Below are 18,527 nucleotides of genomic sequence, written 5' to 3'. Positions count from 1 at the left end.
CCTGCTGAAACTGAGTCACAGAGTCTCGTCTCTTGCCATCATCCGTTTAGCATTTGTTAAATGTTATTCTTATTGCTTCTTGTATCTTTTTACTTAAATATCTGTATCAATCTTCGTTTTCGTGAGTCAGGAAGTGAATGTAAATCTCATGGCGCACAGAAATAAAATCTAAAGAGCGTATGGTATGGTTTGACTGGCAAAAAATGTACATGTTGCATTTAGTTTTCCCAGCTTGATGTGTGGTATAATTGTGGTAGAGAATTAAATAGACGTTTAGATCACATCTTACCGTTGTTAGAAAGCCATCATCTAAGATATTCTATTCCATATAGCAAGACTTATTCGATATACAGCACTGTGCAAATGTCTTAGGCACCCTGTATGGTTTCAGATGGTATGGCATCCACAGAGTCCTGATCTCAATATCATCGAGGCTGTCCGGGTTTACCTGGAAAAACAGACGAGAGCGAGACAGTCAAAGTCTGCAGAGCAACTGTGGCAAGATCTCTAGGATGCTTGGAACAACCTACCAGACGATTTTCTTATAAAACAGCCCGAGAATTGATGCATTTTTAAAGGTAAAGGGTCGTTACACCAAATATTGATTTGATTTGGGGTTTTTCTAATTATTTACTACTTCAATTCAATATTTTTGAAAGCATCTTCGCTTTGCAATTATTATTTTTTGTTTATTTGTGCCTATGGCTTTTGCGCAGTACTGTATATTTAAATGTTTCGGTCATAAGGTGAGAGATAACCATGGAGTGAAGCGAACCGGGTACTGGAATTATGCTACACTTGAACTAAACGATAGATATTTTCAGGTCATTGCTAAACAACAGGACCTGTTGCGAAACAATATGAGATTATGTTTTCGTCTGCTTGACATAAATAATTGAAAATTCAGACATGGCTAGATTGTTGGGGCGGTGGCAATTTGCAATATCTTTGTTTGGTCGATACAAGATTCAAACCTAGCCTCATATGGGGAAAAAATAGACCAATAAGCAATTGTATAATACAAAAGCACGCAATTCCGGGTGGGAAAAGGGTATAGGTCTGAGCAGCTTCCGCTGAGAATTTTGAAGATATGATATTTTACATAACTGAACGTAAGCCAATTTAAATGTGATCGTCTAAAGATGTAATTACAGAAAGAGAACATATGAATTTAAAATCAATGTCGTGCTGGTTTTATAGCTCAGATAGATATCTGTTATCACGAACAACAGACTTTGATGCTAAAAAGGTTGTTACCGAGATTTTTTCATCATTGTTCCCCATTCTGTCAATCCCATGATGACCATGATAACACATTCAAATTTCCAAACGGAAATGACAATTTTCCGAAAAATCTCCAATGCTTCATTTTAACTGAAAACTCTCTTAAAGAATTCTTCATGTACTCAATATTTGTGCATATACCATACCCGTCAATTAAAGGATATATTTTACAATTTATCAATAATATCCCATATAAATTTCAACTAAATTGCATTGATTACAGTACTGACGAAAACACCACAATACTAGTTTTAATGTACACCAACTGTATCGGTTATTTAATATGAATTAATTTGGGGGGAAACCGATTATTTTAAGGAGTGCTATAAGTACTGAAGCCAGATCAGTTGCAGCGTATCACGTGGTCAGAGTCAGCCTATCGCGTTTCACTCGCGCAAGGCACATTCTAATCAGTGAAAATAAGCACCTCTTCTCACTCCCAGGACTGCTTTTATAAAGCAGTACTTAGTTTGCAGTGGGTCGTGATATGACAGCTCTTCTTTCAGCCCCTTGGAGGACTGATACTATCAGATACCTGCACAACAGAAACAACACGAATAAGTCGGAGATGGAAGGACTGGGTGGGAACGTCCCTTCAAACCAATGTAGGAATTTTCTATCTCCCACTGCATTTGGAGCTCATCACAACTCTTTATCTTCGGGACCTGCTTACCCAGGCGGAGATCGTACGCATTCTGTCATTTCTGAATCAGCTAAGCAATGCAACCCATGTCCAGCTCCTACTAGCCCTCCAAACCCAGCCTTCAACTACGGTTATCATTTTGGAAGCAGCTATTACAGTTGTCGAAATGTTGGCATACAGCAAACTGGACTGAAATCTAGTGCTCATGCATCTCTAGCCGGTTACCCAGTGGACAAATACACGGATGTTTCGGGTTTCACCAACAGTCCTGTCCCCACAGACGAGGTAGCAAACCGAGCTAAAGAATTCGCATTTTATCAGAGTTACCCTAATCCATATCAACGGGTTTCTAGCTATTTGGACGTTCCAGTAGTCCCTACCATAAGTGGCCACGGAGAGCCTAGGCATGAAGCCTTATTATCCGTGGAGGGTTACCAGCCATGGACATTTGCTAGTGGGTGGAATGGTCAAGTGTATTGCCCTAAAGATCAGACGCAGTCTTCACATTTTTGGAAATCGCCTCTTTCAGGTATCATGAAATATTTTCACAGGAAAAATATATTAAACTCATTTTTAGTATAAAGCAAAGAATGTAGAAGAAACTTTCATTTAGTGTTTTGTTTGTTTGTAATATTTTAAATGAACAGTGCATGGAACTCCTATATCAGAATTAATATATTCAGATGTGTGCTTGACTGAATGTTTAAATGGCTCAAAGATTATCAAGTGTACCAAATAGACAAAGGTCTGCGAGTTGTCATTTTGACTTCTTTTTTAACCCTCTCTCTATCGCCCCCCTTTTATTTCCCGCACCCTTTCAACTGCGGCCGTTTGAAGCTTGTTCTCATGATTTGCATTTCCCCCCCCCCCCCAGGAGATGTGATGCACAATCAGACTGACATAAACATTTACAGGCGAGGGAGGAAGAAAAGGGTTCCTTATACGAAAACCCAGCTTAAAGAACTCGAGCGAGAATATGCCACTAACAAATTTATCACCAAGGAAAAAAGAAGAAGGATATCTTCAGCTACCAACCTTACGGAAAGACAAGTTACCATTTGGTTTCAGAACAGGAGAGTCAAAGAGAAAAAAGTGGTTTCCAAAGTCAAAGAAAATATACCTTAATTACGCAGCCCTCACCAGCCAACAATGGCGTATTGTAAATTATACATGATGGTCTTTTAGAAACGGAAGCTAATGAACGTGGGAGACGGTAAAACAACATCTTCGGATTTATAACCAAAAAAATCTTCAAACGACAAGTTTCATGAGATGTTTTGCAAAACTTTGCTGAAATGCTTGATGTGACTTTTCACCACATGCGATCAAATAGGACACTCTGAGTGTTCCACGTTCGCTCATTTGTTTTGCGTTACCGTGCTGGATCGTTTTCACAAGCGACATTGTAGAAAATGCAAAATAATGCCCATTTTTGTCTAAAGAATGTTTAGTGAATTCAGATAAATTACGGGAGGTCTCACAGTATACAGATAAAATGGCGACTACAACTGATAACACGTTTAGACCCCAAAGCTGACATTAAGTAAAGTTTAACCATAGCCTTCTTGACGTACGGCGATATTTATTTACAGTTCAATGTTCTGTCATGTTTTGCAAGATGTGCCATGGCTGCATTATGAATGGGTTCAAATGGTAATCGCATATACTAGCAACAATCATCTAATGATTGAAGATATGGTCAATTTTATGTCAATGCCCATAAGAGATTATTTGCAACAGAGATACGTGCAGACTGTGTGCGGCGCGACGCCATAACAATGCTATATCAATCGCAGCGAATTTACAATCATGTTCATAACAAATTATTTAATCTTTATACCGAAAAAGCCTTCTGTTGATTTACACCAGAAAATTCTGCAGTAACATATTTCCAGAAGCAAATGTAATCATTAAAGATAAATTTCTGTTTCAAGTGAAATATTTGTCAAATTTAAACCTCTTAATGTATCTTTATGTTATGAGTGAAAATATAAAAGGCGTTGTCTCTGCCTTTTGAATATTTTGTTTTGGATTGTTATTTTCAAAACAAGTGCTAATATATATTTGAAAATCCCTTCGAAGTTTTGAATGCGACGTCTTTAATTGAACCTCTTTCGGCTATTTCCTAACTAATAACTTGCTACGCTGTATGCTTATACTTCCTTATGTAATCGCAATTTCTATATGAGTAAATAGTGAAAATCATTCCTGTACTTCATTTTATGTATTGCATTTAAAAAATAACCTTTGTTCATATTTCCCTTGTTTCCTTTACCCAGAACGAATCAAATTTGATCTTGCGTTGTTTCCTTACGTGGATTTATGCTATGTAAAAAAATTAAAACAAATCCCTCTTCAACTGTTTTATATTTCTTGTAAAATTAATTCGGTTTCTTTCTACCCCACCAACATGTAACATATTAAACTGTACAATACTTTGATGAACGTTTTACAATTCACCGCAATATTGAGCTTTATCGGCGAAATTCAAATAAAAATTGAATATAATTCATTGTATTCGTAAATTGGAAGGAACTAAGGCTGATTTGATTTAAAACATTACAACATTGTTTAATTTTCAACGACATGTGCTGGTATGCCGATCCAGCATTTGCTTCGCGGATATTCTGTAAAAATAATAACTCGATATATTCAAGATATCCAGGTTGCTGGGCTTCTAAACAAATTACGAAAAGGACTGAGGAAAATAATTATGACATGAATGAAATTCAAAGTAGCTGGGAGGTGCACTCGAATACAATTTCGAGATTTCCTCAACATCTTATTCAATTGCACCATCTCATTTTCGCGTTTACCGATCAATAACGCAACATTTCATTCACGTAAGCATTCTAATGTTGTGAAAGGATTGTCCCAAATAATTATTGGGGGTGTATAAACTGGATTGCAGTGTGGATATTAGAATCAACTACTTTAGATTAAAACTTGTCAAGATATTCCCTTTTAAATCTCGTTCTATCATATCTAATTAAATGTGCAAACCGTCGATCTAATTTTATTTCTCCTGAGCTTATTTGGATAGATGAAGATATCCGCTAAGATGTCTAATGTAAGTACTTAATTGTATTCTCTCTTTCGGCGACTGTGCGTAAATGTTGCAAAACATGATAATGTAAGTAACATGTCCACAGCAGTCAAAACATAGCCTGGATTTTCAACACACCTCTTGAAGAAAAAATGGTGGAATATTAAAGTGGCAAGAAAGTTGGGGGGGGGGGGGGATAAATATTTTATGCCTGTTTTATTTTAAAAAAGGCATGTTATGTGATGAAATTTGGAATTAAGTAAGATTCATGGCTTTTACATGAATACGAACTTAGTAGGTGTTAATGTTGTTGACCCTGCCATCTTTATTTCCCAGCTGTTAACAATTGCTAACCATATTCCGGTGCCTTGTAGTAAATTCTGTTGGTCATCCACAGAAACAAATTTAAAATATTTATGTTTTCTCGTGTTAAATTCAAACCCTATATTCTGTTATATGCGACATAAGCATACAAGCTGACTTTACTCTGTTAAATATGATAGCGCTTTGTAGCATTAAAACATATTTTTGGAAGGATGTTCAGCCCTCTGACGTCAGATTTCTATTTACCATTGACCTTGACTATCGTTATAGTCTTTGACCTTGACTTTATTTAGCATCATGAATAATAAAGACTGTGCTGATCGCAGAACTAGTTCGCCATCTGCTGGATAAACTGCTGTAAAACATGAGGCGGCAGAGTTGTTATAAATGAAGAGCGGGCTTCAAGATGGTCGGTCGGTTGTCGACCAGTATCAGAATTAGGTCAATTGTTTGGTTTCACTTCCATAGTCTTAATGATAGGTTGCTTCGATAATTTAGCAACGTTTTTATGCTTCAACAAAAATACGATAAATCAAGTCTTTGACGAAACCAATTTAAATGAGATAAAGCACGACAAAATAAGTCTTTGACTCAACCAAATTAAGTGAAATTTTCGAAGAACGGTGTACAATGCGTTAATAACTGAGATCTTACGTGGCACATCATTTAAATTTAGGGTGCTTGCACGAATTTATGCCCACTTTGATCTTTATATATTTAAGACTATTTTGTGTTCACGTCTCGGAAAAGTAAACGCACCCCGGCATTGATGTTATCTTGTAAGTAATCTAGTTTCGATTAACTATATAACATATACGTTTTGGTTCTATATTTCTTCCGTATTTTCCAGTGTGTCGCTATATATATCATAGACAGAACTTAAAGTGTAACCGGGATCGCACACGAGCTTTGAGAAACATCATTAACAATAAAGCAGCTTTTGTTATAGAGGGTGTAAAGTGAGGAATCGCGACCCAGTTGCTTTCCTTGGTTACATTAAATCAAATGAAAATTTCATTGTCTGCAACCTGACACCAGCTTACAATTGAAATGGCGAAGCACATATTGATCTTAATGCAAGTATATTCTCCCGTTGAAAACTGCGATTTGATCTCATTCGACATTGACCTTGAACTGGGCCACATTTTCATTTTAGAGCAACTTCAAGATTATTATTTTTTTTTGAGATTCAGCAGAGCTCCGGCTTCAGCACAGCGCCTTTGTTTGCAACTGCTCGTGGATTTTGATGTCTCCGCACAGAATCCATTTTCGGGATTTTTGAGAATCGTGAGATCATAAAAGTACAGGGGGACAAACAGTCGTTTTTCCTTCCGGTAAGGATGTGATGGTGATGTCCGCTTTGATTTTACTGCTCGTGCTTTTAACTGAAAGGACAACAGCTTTTGTCGAACTGTAGGTAAGTATAAATAGCAAAGTATAAAGTACATTGCTAAATTAAATAATTGGAATAATTTATATAATTATTAACAGTAAACAAATAGTAGGTACTGTATTTTTGCAGCCGATGCAACGCTGTTTCTGCTACTTTAGGAGGCATGGGTGACTTTTAGTTACCTAACAGCACATTTATTAGGATACATTATGGAGTTCGATAAAGATATCCACTTTGGGTTGATGTTATTGCACTTGCTTTGCTGTTTTGATAACCGGATGAGCTTTAATCCGATAATCGGTTAATACTTTATCGATTTGATCTATCGTGCGTTGTTGTAAAAATACACCCAAATCGAAATTTTAAAACAGGAAAACGTATAAGACCATTGTTCTTTTAATTTTGTCACCACTTTTGGAGAACCCATTGGTATTTTATTCCAGCAGACTCATTCGACATTTGTTTTCGTTTACATTGAAAGTCGGGGTCTGGGGTTGTCTAATTTACGGATGATAACCTTCAGACATTGTTTTTTTCCAACTAAAATCCTTCAAATTAAAGAAATATCAAATTGAACTTACAGAATTCTACTTCATATACGCACAATAAACAGAAATTTATAATCGAATTTATCCTCCGCGTTTTTAAGCTCAGCTGCATATTTTAGGTACTGCACAGTCCTATTCAACTCAAATCTGGACAGACTGGAAACAAGGCTATTTTATTTTTCACCTACAAGTGAATTGGAAGGTTAATGTAACAAGCTAGTCGTTTTTAAAAATAAAATCAAAATGCCCTGAGTGTTGTAATAATCGCCAATTAATTTACAACAAAGACAGTGATGTGCAGAATTGTGTAATTTTATTATCAGTGTGTATACTCTTGCTAATCAACAGAAACTGAACCAGACTTATTGTTTCTAAACTAACAATTTCGTTTTATTTAACAGTTCAGCACGGAGCACATTTTCTAAGCTTTTTAGGTTTGAATTGCTTTTCATGCGTTTGATTTTTAAATGAAGTCTTCCTTTTTTCGTCCTTTTGACAAAAATGGAAGCACAACCAAAAATGCAACATGCTGAGTTAACTCACATTGAGCTTCAGTGGATTTGGACGGCACAAGCATATTCACTAATACATGAATAAAAGGCACGTGCCAAATATAAACAGACCAGGAATTTTATGTTACCTAATTATTCGATGACTATTGTACGGTATTGTAGGATAATGTATTTTCTCGGCCAATGCATCTTACTGGTTTTATAAATATCTTTAGAAACAGATTTGAAATACATAAGAGAACAGGGGATAATTCCGTTTTAAAGCAGATAAAAAATCATGTATATCAAATATATAAAATGTGCAATGTATCCAATAGAGAAGGTATTCAGTATAATTTTTTTTAATGCAAATGAGTTTCAAAATTATTACTTTCAAGTATTCTTCTGAACTATGCACGCACTCCATTCACCGGTGAACGGCGTCGCACTAACAGCGGGTAAGTGGATGAAAGTACACATGGACGTGGACTTCGACATTTCAGGAGCGAGTTGTAGTGGGACGTAGGCGGTGCCAATAATAAAGCTGCTTCCGCTTGCCTTGTGACCCTCTTGGAGCCAATCGGCAAGCGGCTTTCATTTATCTCTGTCTGGAAGCTAAATAGGAGTCGGAGAAGATCTGATCGCGCTTGTCGGAAATGTGCGAGCACAACCTGCTAAATTCAGGCTATGTCGGCTCCCTGTTAAATTTTGCCAGCCCGGAGCCCTTCTACTTCCCCAACCTGCGTCCGAATGCGGCTCAACTCGCAAGTCTGTCACCAGCACTCTCCTACACCCGCAGAGAGGTGTGCTCGCTCCCGTGGACTTCGAGTCCATGCGCATCGCCGCCGCAGAGCCGCGCCTTCAGCGGCTACTCTCAGTCCTGTCTCAGCAACTCTGTCTCCATCAGCATCAATAGGCATGGATCAGACAAAGCAGCAGCCAGCGAAGAGCCTAACAAATACTACTTCCAAGACAGCAGCCGAAAACCGGAGGAGAGATGCCGGCACACTCAGTCCTATCCAAGTGATACCAGTGTCCCCTCTTCAGTCAACATTAGCCCTGCCAAGTACGAGTACCCAAACGTGGAAGCATCTCTCCATGGCTCGTTATTACATAGTCAAGGCTTTGAAATGAATTCCAACTCTCCCTCTGTAAATGAAGGCGTCAAGCAATGTGTGAGCCTCAATGTGTCATTACAGTCATCAGTAACGCCAGTGTGCAGCCGATCCTCCGATGGTACAGTATCAATGCCATATTAAAGCGATGACCATTCGAAAAATGCCGGTATCCTTTCTGGTTCAAAATGCTACCTGTCATCTTCACGAGAATTACTTTTGTTGAACATCAATTATCCTTAAAGCAGTCAAAATCACCACAGAAATAATTATTATAGATACAAAAAAATCTATTCTGACGAGATAGCAACAAACAATGAAACTCAAACCATGAAGAAAGTCCATTGGTGATAAATAGTTACTATACTAACATGCAAAATTACATTGTTAATGCATCTGTTTAAATTTTAACCAACTTTTATAAGAGGAAGAGAACACACTGAACTCTGATATTTTTGTCATTTTACTTATAAACCAAAATATCAGGGAGATCTGTTAGTTCTATTCTAAGTTAATGGGCTTTCTGCGTTAATGATGGCATAATACTAAGGTGATTGGATACCTTATTTAAATATTTACGTTTATTCTATCTGGCTTGTGGAATCGCTAAGTAATTTAATAGTATTATATTTTGTTTGTAAAGACCACCAGTTTTAGAGAATTCATCCTGAATTTTTCGCAACGCTAAGGTGCGAACTAACAAATCACACTCAAATTTTAACTGGCGAGTAAGAGAAAATCTGCAGATGCTGGTGGTGTATTGCTCAAAATTTAAATGGCTTTGTTTTGAAAGGTTGTGGTAATATACTACATTTTCTTCAACATTTTATTTTCCAATTTCGATTCGCAGGGCTTTCCTGGTGCCCAACCCAAGTGAGGTCACGGAGGAAACGTAAGCCCTACACGAAGCAACAGATAGCTGAACTTGAGAATGAATTCCTTGCGAACGAGTTTATCAATCGGCAAAAGAGGAAGGAATTGTCTGATAGACTAAATCTGAGCGACCAGCAAGTTAAAATCTGGTTTCAAAATCGGCGCATGAAAAAGAAAAGACTTGTTATGCGCGAACAAACGCTGTCGCTCTTTTAGACCAAAGTAAAGTCTAAATGTGAGTTTCAATGTCGTGAATTGAACTTTTTAAAATGGTAATTAAGCTTGCTCGCAGAAAGCATGTAGATCAAGAATATCCATTTTTAATGGAAAGGTGCTCTTTTGATGTGCTGCCCTATAAAGCAGCAATCTACCATTACATTGCCACTGCCCCTAGTCCAGGGCGTGTTGGCTTAGTTAAACCTCAGCAGCATACAGGGATTGAGATGCAAACTACGGATACCTCGTGAAAATTTGTTATAGTCGGAATTTGGCCAACAGGCAAAATGTTGACTTTTTGTAGCCTGTATCTTGCTGTCCGTGGATAACGTGCCAACGCCTTCTCATCAGCATTGATCAGTTTCAATGATATTTGTAATTATTTCGCTTTTTCAGTTTGTTTAAATTGCCCTATGACTGTCTATTTGAGTAACAAGCAGATATTCTGCATTTTGAGAATGTAAGTACAACAGGTAATTAGAATGGAACATTCACATTTTAACCCTAAATATATAATTATTATGCATGCACTCTACCTATGTAAATTGAGTAATAATAAAACGTACGTCGAAACAAATTTCCATTTGTATATACTTCATGTTCTTTACTAATTATCTTGTAAAACTGCTGCCGATAAATCGATTAATTCTAATATGTTTGAAAATCTTATAGGGATGCACTAGGAGAATTAAATGAATCTTTCGAAGGGAGCGCGTTTACTGGATGTATGATAGCAATGTGTGATATGATAGCAATGAGGTTTAATCAGGGAGAGATGTGCGAAGTATTTACATTCTGTGCCAGGTTACTATGTAAGTGGAGCCATGTTGTTTTGAAGATTGCGCCGACTTCGGCTGCACTAGTCGGAGTTCTTCTACAGAGATTACAGGTGAATTTGGTAACAGCGATAACACAAATAAACAACTACGTCGGAAATTAAATAAACAAAATACTCGAGTGATCATCAGTCACATACTTGTATTTTTCTTGCGTCCTGTAAAGACTCACTCGAAACATAATAAAAGAAGAAAAAAAGCACGCCTCTTCTTTTATACAATTGTTTTATGGTTGTTGTTTTAATCCAGCAAAATTTTTATTGAAGGGCCGATTTCTAAATATTTCAATAGGTATACGCTAGCTTTTTAAAATTCAGACGTATATTAACGCATCAGTCACGGAACTGGGAAATATCAAATGCCAAACAGGCAAATTACATCTACACAGTTTCAAAATCATTCGTTTACAAGCGCTGGTATTATTATTACAATACCATTGACATTCCGTTACTACACATGCGAACTCAAGCTCCTCGGTTCATTTCCTGGTTTTACAGATCAATCTGAGCTATCTGCCGACCGCTGGGATATTTTGTCACGAGGAAAATGTAAGCATGCTAAATGCAGACTAAACAAAACAAATATATCTCCGCATATTAAAGCGAAAATTGAGTCAAGTAGAAACCGGTAATACTTTAGACGCCCCATGACCTCCCCTTTTACTTTTAATCTAATAAATTCTGATGTGGATTGAGCTGCTTAATTCTCCCGTTTGGGAGGTATTATCCAAAGTTTCAATTTTCATGCACAATTAACCATGATTTGAAGGGAAATATTTAGGTGTCCCATGATGTAAGAGTTATCCATTAATTTTAAATTATTCATTTTCTAAATCTCCAGAAAGAATAAACAATCATAAGAGCAATTAATTAAACACAAAATTTCACGGAACAATTTAGATGAATTCACCTATTCTGCCAGTAGATTAGTATTTATTTGATCAGTTATAAGATGCGGTCTACTTCACTTGAAGCAATAATTATACTCTAATTCATTTAATCTCCCACCGTTTGACGACGACTTACTTTTAACAAACTCTTTAGAAATTACAGTTTCCTAAGAAACATAGCAATAACGATCGACCTTCAAGAATGGAGTCAAACGACAGCAATCTCTGGTGATGAGGATCATTTTGCTTTCCTTTTATGGACAAGATTACGACGGGATACTAACAAATGTTTAAATTGACGGCTTCAGTATGGTAAATTTTTCATTGAAATGTTAATATGCAATTAAGTTATGATTGGCAATGAATGTGGACTGTTGGTGAAACTTCCTGTAACTGCGTCCAGGCATTTAGCAGAACATGTAAACGAGAACAAATGAGTTACTTCTTTTTCTAGCAAATCAGGGAGTGGGTGGGCAGAAAGCAGCCCGTAACTTCCAGATTGGGCTCCCATTAATTAAGCATGCACCGAGCAATTTTCATGAATCCTTTAAAACGTTCATTGGAACATATCAACGCAAAGAAATATAAATATATCAAATGCAATTATTTTATGTTGCATATCTTTTTGAGATTCGTCAACAACATTTCACCGGATTTCAATATATTGCGAAAATTGAAGGCGAACAATTAGATTTCGTGATATTGACAACGTGCTTATGAAATTCGACTGTTCTGTTTCGGGCAGCGCATGCAAATGGGGAATTGCGCTGTAAAGAATGCGCCCACATGCTTAACAGAATTAAAATAGAAATATTTTTTTGTGGTAAGCTGGCTTTTCATGTCCTATTTCCCGGGCTTCATGTTTCTGGCAAGCAAATGAAAGAAAATTTGGTGCCTGCAGCCCAGATGTTGCATGCATTTTCCTGCGTTCCTGTGAGCTAGGCAATGAAAGGAGAAGCTCTGTCATTGTCTGGAGTCTTTTACTTTCCAGGAAGGCAGGTTTTATGGGAGAAATACTTCAGATTAGGACACACGGGTAAAGTTTCCTGCATCATCTCACCATATAAGATATATAATGAAATGGCCAAGGGTTCCATCAAATTCTATTTTACTAAGATTAGTATATATTTGCATAATATTCTGTGAGTTGTACTGTAAAGTACGTTAAAAATGTACACAGAATAATTTGCAAATGCACTGCTCATTAGTTAGGAGAACTCCCAGTGCAATCGCGATAACGGTAATATTTCCACAGCTTCATTAACTTTAAATCATAGGCGGCACCTTGATATACAGACATATTAAAATACGTCGGCCTTTCCAGAGCCTAAAGTAAAAACTATGAGACCATAAATTCAGTACAGTAATATTAAAAATATTTGTTAATGTTATTACCATTCAAGTTTTAAATATTATTTGGAAATAAATAAAGGCCGGGATTCTAGCATTTCTACATTACGAATTGACTTGTAAATTGAATTAGAAATAAATTTTTAAAAACGTCATCATGCTATTTTATCGACTGGTGTTATGCGGAATGGTCAATCCTGAGCGCAGCACCGAATTTCTGAAAGTTATTCCATTGCATAACCGCCTCGATTGTCATTAAGTATGAACCAACTTTCCGCTACCTTATTTACATTCAGCTTCTGGGTTAAATTAACTGAAATAAATAACATTTACACCTAAATGTATCGTAACAATGTTATGGAATTTGCAGCAGTATTACCCCAAGCTTTGAGAAATTGTTCAACATTCTGTAGGATGTTCAGAATATCTTTTTCATCTCATTTTTATGGTCGAGCTGCCAGACGGTGTCTCTACATGTTCTCCAGATACTGGGGGCGCCATAACAAAGTTAAGGTCAAGTTAGTGTCTCTCTTTGGAGAGCAGAAGCCAAACATGCCGCAGACGGTGTACTTAGCTTGACCAATGAATGTTGCTTTCCAGTTTGGAAATATTTAATTTTCCGTGCGGTGCGGAAAAAAAAATTGGGACGACTATTTTCCTGGACCGTCTAACTGAAACCATAGGTTGTCGCTTCGAAGAATTGCGTAAGAAAATAAACGCCCTACAATGCCGTTTCGCATATCTCTTTTTGTTGTATGCAAGAGAATAATATCCAAGCCTAAGCTATGTATTTAAAAAACACATCTTGTAAAGCGGAATTAACCCTTATTCTTCAAAGTTCAGCAGTATGTTAGATATTTGCGGGCAATGGGCATTAAACTCTGAACGGGAGGCGAGAACAAAGGCCACGCTTAATTCCAGTTCTGCTTAGAGCTATTGCGATATTATTGAACAGCGTTCTTCCGTACCTTTGGTTAATACTATTTGATCGTCTAATGTTTATCACTCATTAAATTAAGGCTTTTGCCAGTGCATTAAACTATATTGAATAACAGAAGTCATGCTGCAGCCAGAACATAATCGAGCAAATTGTATAATCCACGGCTCTATGAATAGCAGCCACAACGACGTAACTTACTTCAATAAAACAAGATAAATATAACGCTCAAGCAGAAAGTTTAAAATGCCCATATGCGGTATGATCATGCATGCTATGTTAGATGGGTTGCATTTCTAATCATTTAGCTGCAATAATGCTCACTATTCAATCCTTTTATTGGGTTTTCTGTACCTCTGGAGTGCTCGTTGCCACTAACGATAATTGCAGAGGGTTTTAATATTTTGATTTCAGCTGAGATCAACTATCATTGTTATTTTAAGTAAGGGAAGACCACACTGTATGCTTGTTCTTCTAATTGAAGTACACATGCCTTGTGCTGACATCGACCGGATGTCACGTTTTATATGTGCATGCGCCTGGATACACACATGGATCATCTAAGTAGCTTTAAAATAAAATACTGGTCCCTATATTCCAGGAAATTCAGTAATCAAGAAAAAAAAGTTCGGTCTCTAATCACCAATAATACGTTTCTATTCAGCTAAGATAGTAGATGCTAGGGGCTATTCTCAGATTGTTCGAGCTTGATCGTATAGAATCTAAATCAGCCGTAAATGTAGCCATTTGCGTATTTCAATCTGACAGACTTTGGTCATGCGTGATATTTGGTCATATGAGAATATATTATGGAGGTAATGACAAGTATACCTCGACTAATGCATTAAAAAAAAGAATACCAACAGTAATCTCCGCACTAGGGAACTTTATTTTCCTCCAGAAGAAGTTACTTTTGCAACACAACAACTTACATTTATAGTTACATACATGCTTTCATAGGCTCAACTTTCCTTGTTTGGCGTCACATTCAAAGAAGTGCAATGTAGTCCTCCGATGTAGATTCGAGCGCTTTTCAAATCCCGATCTCGCTGCTATGCCAAACTATATTGGAAATTAAGATCTAGGTGGCTGGAAAGCGTCGGCGGTGCGCTGGTTTTAATTATTTTTTTAAAAGAAAACATTTTTCGAACGTATATGTTAAACTTTTTTTGCATAGCTATTGCTTTTATTTTGCAAACCAGTAAAGGAATATGTGCACCTCCAGTAACTGTGTTGTCTTGAGAATATTCTACATTTTGTAGTTCAGCCATGTTTTGGTGTTAGTCATAAGGGGTGGGGGTGGGGTTTGGGGTGGGGGTGGGGGGTTCCCGCAGTTCACGAGGCTCTAAACTTCAAAAAGTTATGTGATTTATACATTTCCTGTTAGTGTTAAAATATTACGTTAAATTCACACTCGCCGGACAGTTACTTTACGTAATGTAAATTACAGATTGTCATTTAAAATGCAATATATTAAAACAGACATTTGCAGATATCTGTTAATGGAAACTTACATTTATAGAAGTAAAAAAATGAAAATTGGCCTATTCAAAATAGCTTCATTATGTTTAACCTCGACAACCATTTCTCCAAGTTCCTGAATTATGATACATTCACATCACGAAATTTGAATTTAGTCTGAATGCAGCATTTGCGTCTGTCAATAAAAATAAAATGTATCAAAGGAATATCTTATTGTATTAATAAAAAATGATAGCTTATATGCTATCCCTCAGAATATGCTGCGTTTTATGAATATTAATTAGTAAGCTATTAAAACTCAAGCGAAGGTTCGGAAGTTTCCAAAAGTACAGATGCATCTGTGACAGACTATGATGCACACACTAAATTATTTGTTCTAAACTTTCCTTTCTCCGGAGTCAGAGCTCAAATCCTTGTTCCTAGGAAAGGAATGCAGCTAACTTGCAACAACTGAAAGTGGATAGGCTAATTTCGAATTATCTGCGGATTCCCAAGGATGGAGCGTAATGACCAAAACTGATATATGGTAATTTCTGCATTGGATCACATGACTCGTTTACCCTTAGAATCAATCAAGATGAATTGCACGTCAGCATACGTTTCCAATTTTTTTCTCTTCCGCCGACCCGTTCATACGCCTTTAGAGTAGAATAGATGGAGCATGTTTAACGCTATCAATCCCGATAATTCGTTCTCGAAACCACGAAAACAAAACATGACTGAGTTTGAAGACCGCGGTGGCTGCAACTCGAGCATGTATCTGCCCAGCTGCACGTACTATGTCTCAGCCGCAGATTTCTCGGCAGTGTCATCGTTCTTACCGCAGACAACTTCTTGCCAAATGACATTTCCTTATTCATCTAATTTAGCTCAGGTTCAACCTGTTCGAGAAGTGTCGTTCAGAGAGTACGGGTTAGAACATCCGACAAAATGGCACTACAGGAGCAACTGTACTCCTTGCTGCTCTGCAGAAGAGATAATGCACAGAGAGTACATGCAGCCACCGGCCAGAACGGGAATGTTGTTTAAAAATGATAATGTATACAGTCAGCGTGCAAGCTCAAATCCATCTTGTAATTTCTACACCACTGTTGGCAGGAATGGAATACTCCCGCAAGGTTTTGATCAGTTTTTTGAGACAGCCTATGGGATTTCTGACTCTACTAATTACGAACAGTTGATCGAAAAGCCCGTGACTACGTGCCAGAGTATTACAACATCTGATAAAGTTTCTATGGGGCAGATGAAAGGAGGTACAGCGGAAAACAAGCTCGGCGAGTCCTCGAGTAACAGTGCGGCCGACAAAAACAGCCTATCCAGTAGGTGCAGCGGTAACGCAGGGTTAGAATATAGGGCCAACACATTTTGTCTCACAGATTTTATGTGAAATTTTATAAGCAGACGCAGGATTTTATATACCCTATAAGATCCTATAAAGCTATAATGCTTGTTTACGATGGGAACCAGTTTAGGTGGGCCTTTTTTTTAATATGCAAAATGATGAATACTCGATTATTGAAAGTGATACAATAATTTCTGTATCACTTTCCAATTTGTTCAGCAGTTATTTCTGTTCTATTCTTTTCGTATCCATTTGTTTGTGCAAAGAAGACAAAGCTTAATTCGGGATTTGTTCCTTTACTTTCAAAATTAATATCGCTGTACAAGAAATTAATTAAAATGTGATTAAATATATTCATTAAACCTCTTTATGAAGATGAATTTGTGGCAGCACAATCCAACCGCACTGCTTGGTTTTGTACCATTTCACAGTGAGTTTAACTTGGTACAAGAAAATAAAGGTCGCGTTTATTTGTGTTATTTTATTTGTAACATTTTTAAATCTTTCCCCATCAGCTGCTCAGCGATCCAGAAAGAAAAGATGCCCTTATACCAAATATCAAATCCGGGAACTTGAGCGAGAATTTTTCTTCAATGTCTACATAAACAAAGAAAAACGTTTGCAATTGTCGAGAATGCTAAACCTCACCGATCGACAAGTCAAAATATGGTTCCAGAATCGGAGAATGAAAGAAAAGAAACTTAGCAGAGACCGCCTGCACTTTTTTACTGGTAATCCTTTATTGTGACTGTGATGGATTCCCCTTGGCCGAATCTTCACTGCCTTAGTCAATATTTATTTACACAAGGAGGGACTGCAGGTTTGATGGAACAGTTTTGCTCTTCTGATGTGGAAAACAGGTTAAACGATTGACATAGAATTGGATTTGGGGTGACACGGTCCTGCAGACAACATGGGCGCAATATTAATTAGGGAACATTATTACCTCAGCATTGATGTTATTCTGTTCCTAAGGAAGAAGCTCATTTCTGTGGGATATTCAGGGAAAATAAGCAGCATTTCATTTTCAACAATAAACGGAGGTAATGGAGGGCTACAATAGTATATTGTTAGTTCACAGCGATGGGTCAATCAGATAAAATAATATGTTCCATTTCTTCTTTTAGTAATTGTATAGGCAAACTAACCAGAACTGTTTAAGTTGTGTATTCTGATGGAAAGAAAACACATATTTATTACTTTATCTTTCTACCTTATATCATGGGTTAATTATAATATACTGTAGATAGGGACGTTTGAAGGAAACGTGATATTAAGAGTAATGTTTCCGAGTTACGCGCTAGTTGACATTTCATGTTAAATGCATGCGATAGGATATCTTTCATTTACAAATGAATAAAAAGTGTTATTCAAATTCTTTCAAATAAAACATTTTTAAAAGAAATGACCATTTGCATTTTTATGGACAAATCCGACGCAAATGGTTCTCAAGTCCACATTCAAACCTCACCATTATTATTGGGTTCTGAAATACATCGGGAACCAAACATATTAGAACAGCGGGGGGAAAGTGGAAATCTAAAATATAATTTAGGTTACCTAATCGCCTATCTTCAGCATGTTATACCTGGTTCTTTAGTTTCACATCTATGGCAACAACCATTTATGATATAGCCTTGATAAGAAATGGAAACAGAAACGCACACAAATAAAAATTTCTACTATAAATGTAAATCTTTAAGTTAAGCTAAAGTTTTGCTTTGATTATATGCACAATACGCAATCTAATTTGAATTT

General features: G+C 37.0%; 3 protein-coding genes across 4 annotated transcripts; all 3 read left to right on the top strand.

The window, feature by feature from the left end:
* The first annotated feature begins 1,771 nt into the window (after positions 1-1,771).
* LOC140727397 (homeobox protein Hox-D13) lies at positions 1,772-4,410 on the top strand. The gene is made up of 2 exons (XM_073044676.1): positions 1,772-2,456; positions 2,802-4,410. Exons 1-2 carry the CDS (start codon positions 1,772-1,774, stop codon positions 3,050-3,052), a joined length of 936 nt encoding a protein of 311 aa, XP_072900777.1. The 3' UTR covers positions 3,053-4,410.
* A 3,939-nt stretch (positions 4,411-8,349) lies between these two features.
* Positions 8,350-10,511, top strand: LOC140728429 (homeobox protein Hox-D12). The gene is made up of 2 exons (XM_073047147.1): positions 8,350-8,965; positions 9,695-10,511. Exons 1-2 carry the CDS (start codon positions 8,386-8,388, stop codon positions 9,931-9,933), a joined length of 819 nt encoding a protein of 272 aa, XP_072903248.1. The 5' UTR covers positions 8,350-8,385; the 3' UTR covers positions 9,934-10,511.
* A 5,464-nt stretch (positions 10,512-15,975) lies between these two features.
* On the top strand, positions 15,976-18,187 carry hoxd11a (homeobox D11a). 2 transcript variants are annotated; one of them, XM_073047146.1, is made up of 2 exons: positions 15,976-16,680; positions 17,285-18,187. In XM_073047146.1, exons 1-2 carry the CDS (start codon positions 16,089-16,091, stop codon positions 17,515-17,517), a joined length of 825 nt encoding a protein of 274 aa, XP_072903247.1. In that variant the 5' UTR covers positions 15,976-16,088; the 3' UTR covers positions 17,518-18,187. The 2 variants fall into 2 exon arrangements, with proteins under 2 accessions (XP_072903247.1, XP_072903245.1); XM_073047144.1 differs by having other exon boundaries at positions 15,976-16,746; positions 17,285-18,186.
* Positions 18,188-18,527: the final 340 nt, after the last annotated feature.

Source organism: Hemitrygon akajei, chromosome 5, assembly GCF_048418815.1.
Source record: "Hemitrygon akajei chromosome 5, sHemAka1.3, whole genome shotgun sequence".
Taxonomy (NCBI): domain Eukaryota; kingdom Metazoa; phylum Chordata; class Chondrichthyes; order Myliobatiformes; family Dasyatidae; genus Hemitrygon; species Hemitrygon akajei.
Note: the sequence above shows the minus strand (reverse complement) of the source record. Positions and strands in the feature narration are given on the sequence as shown.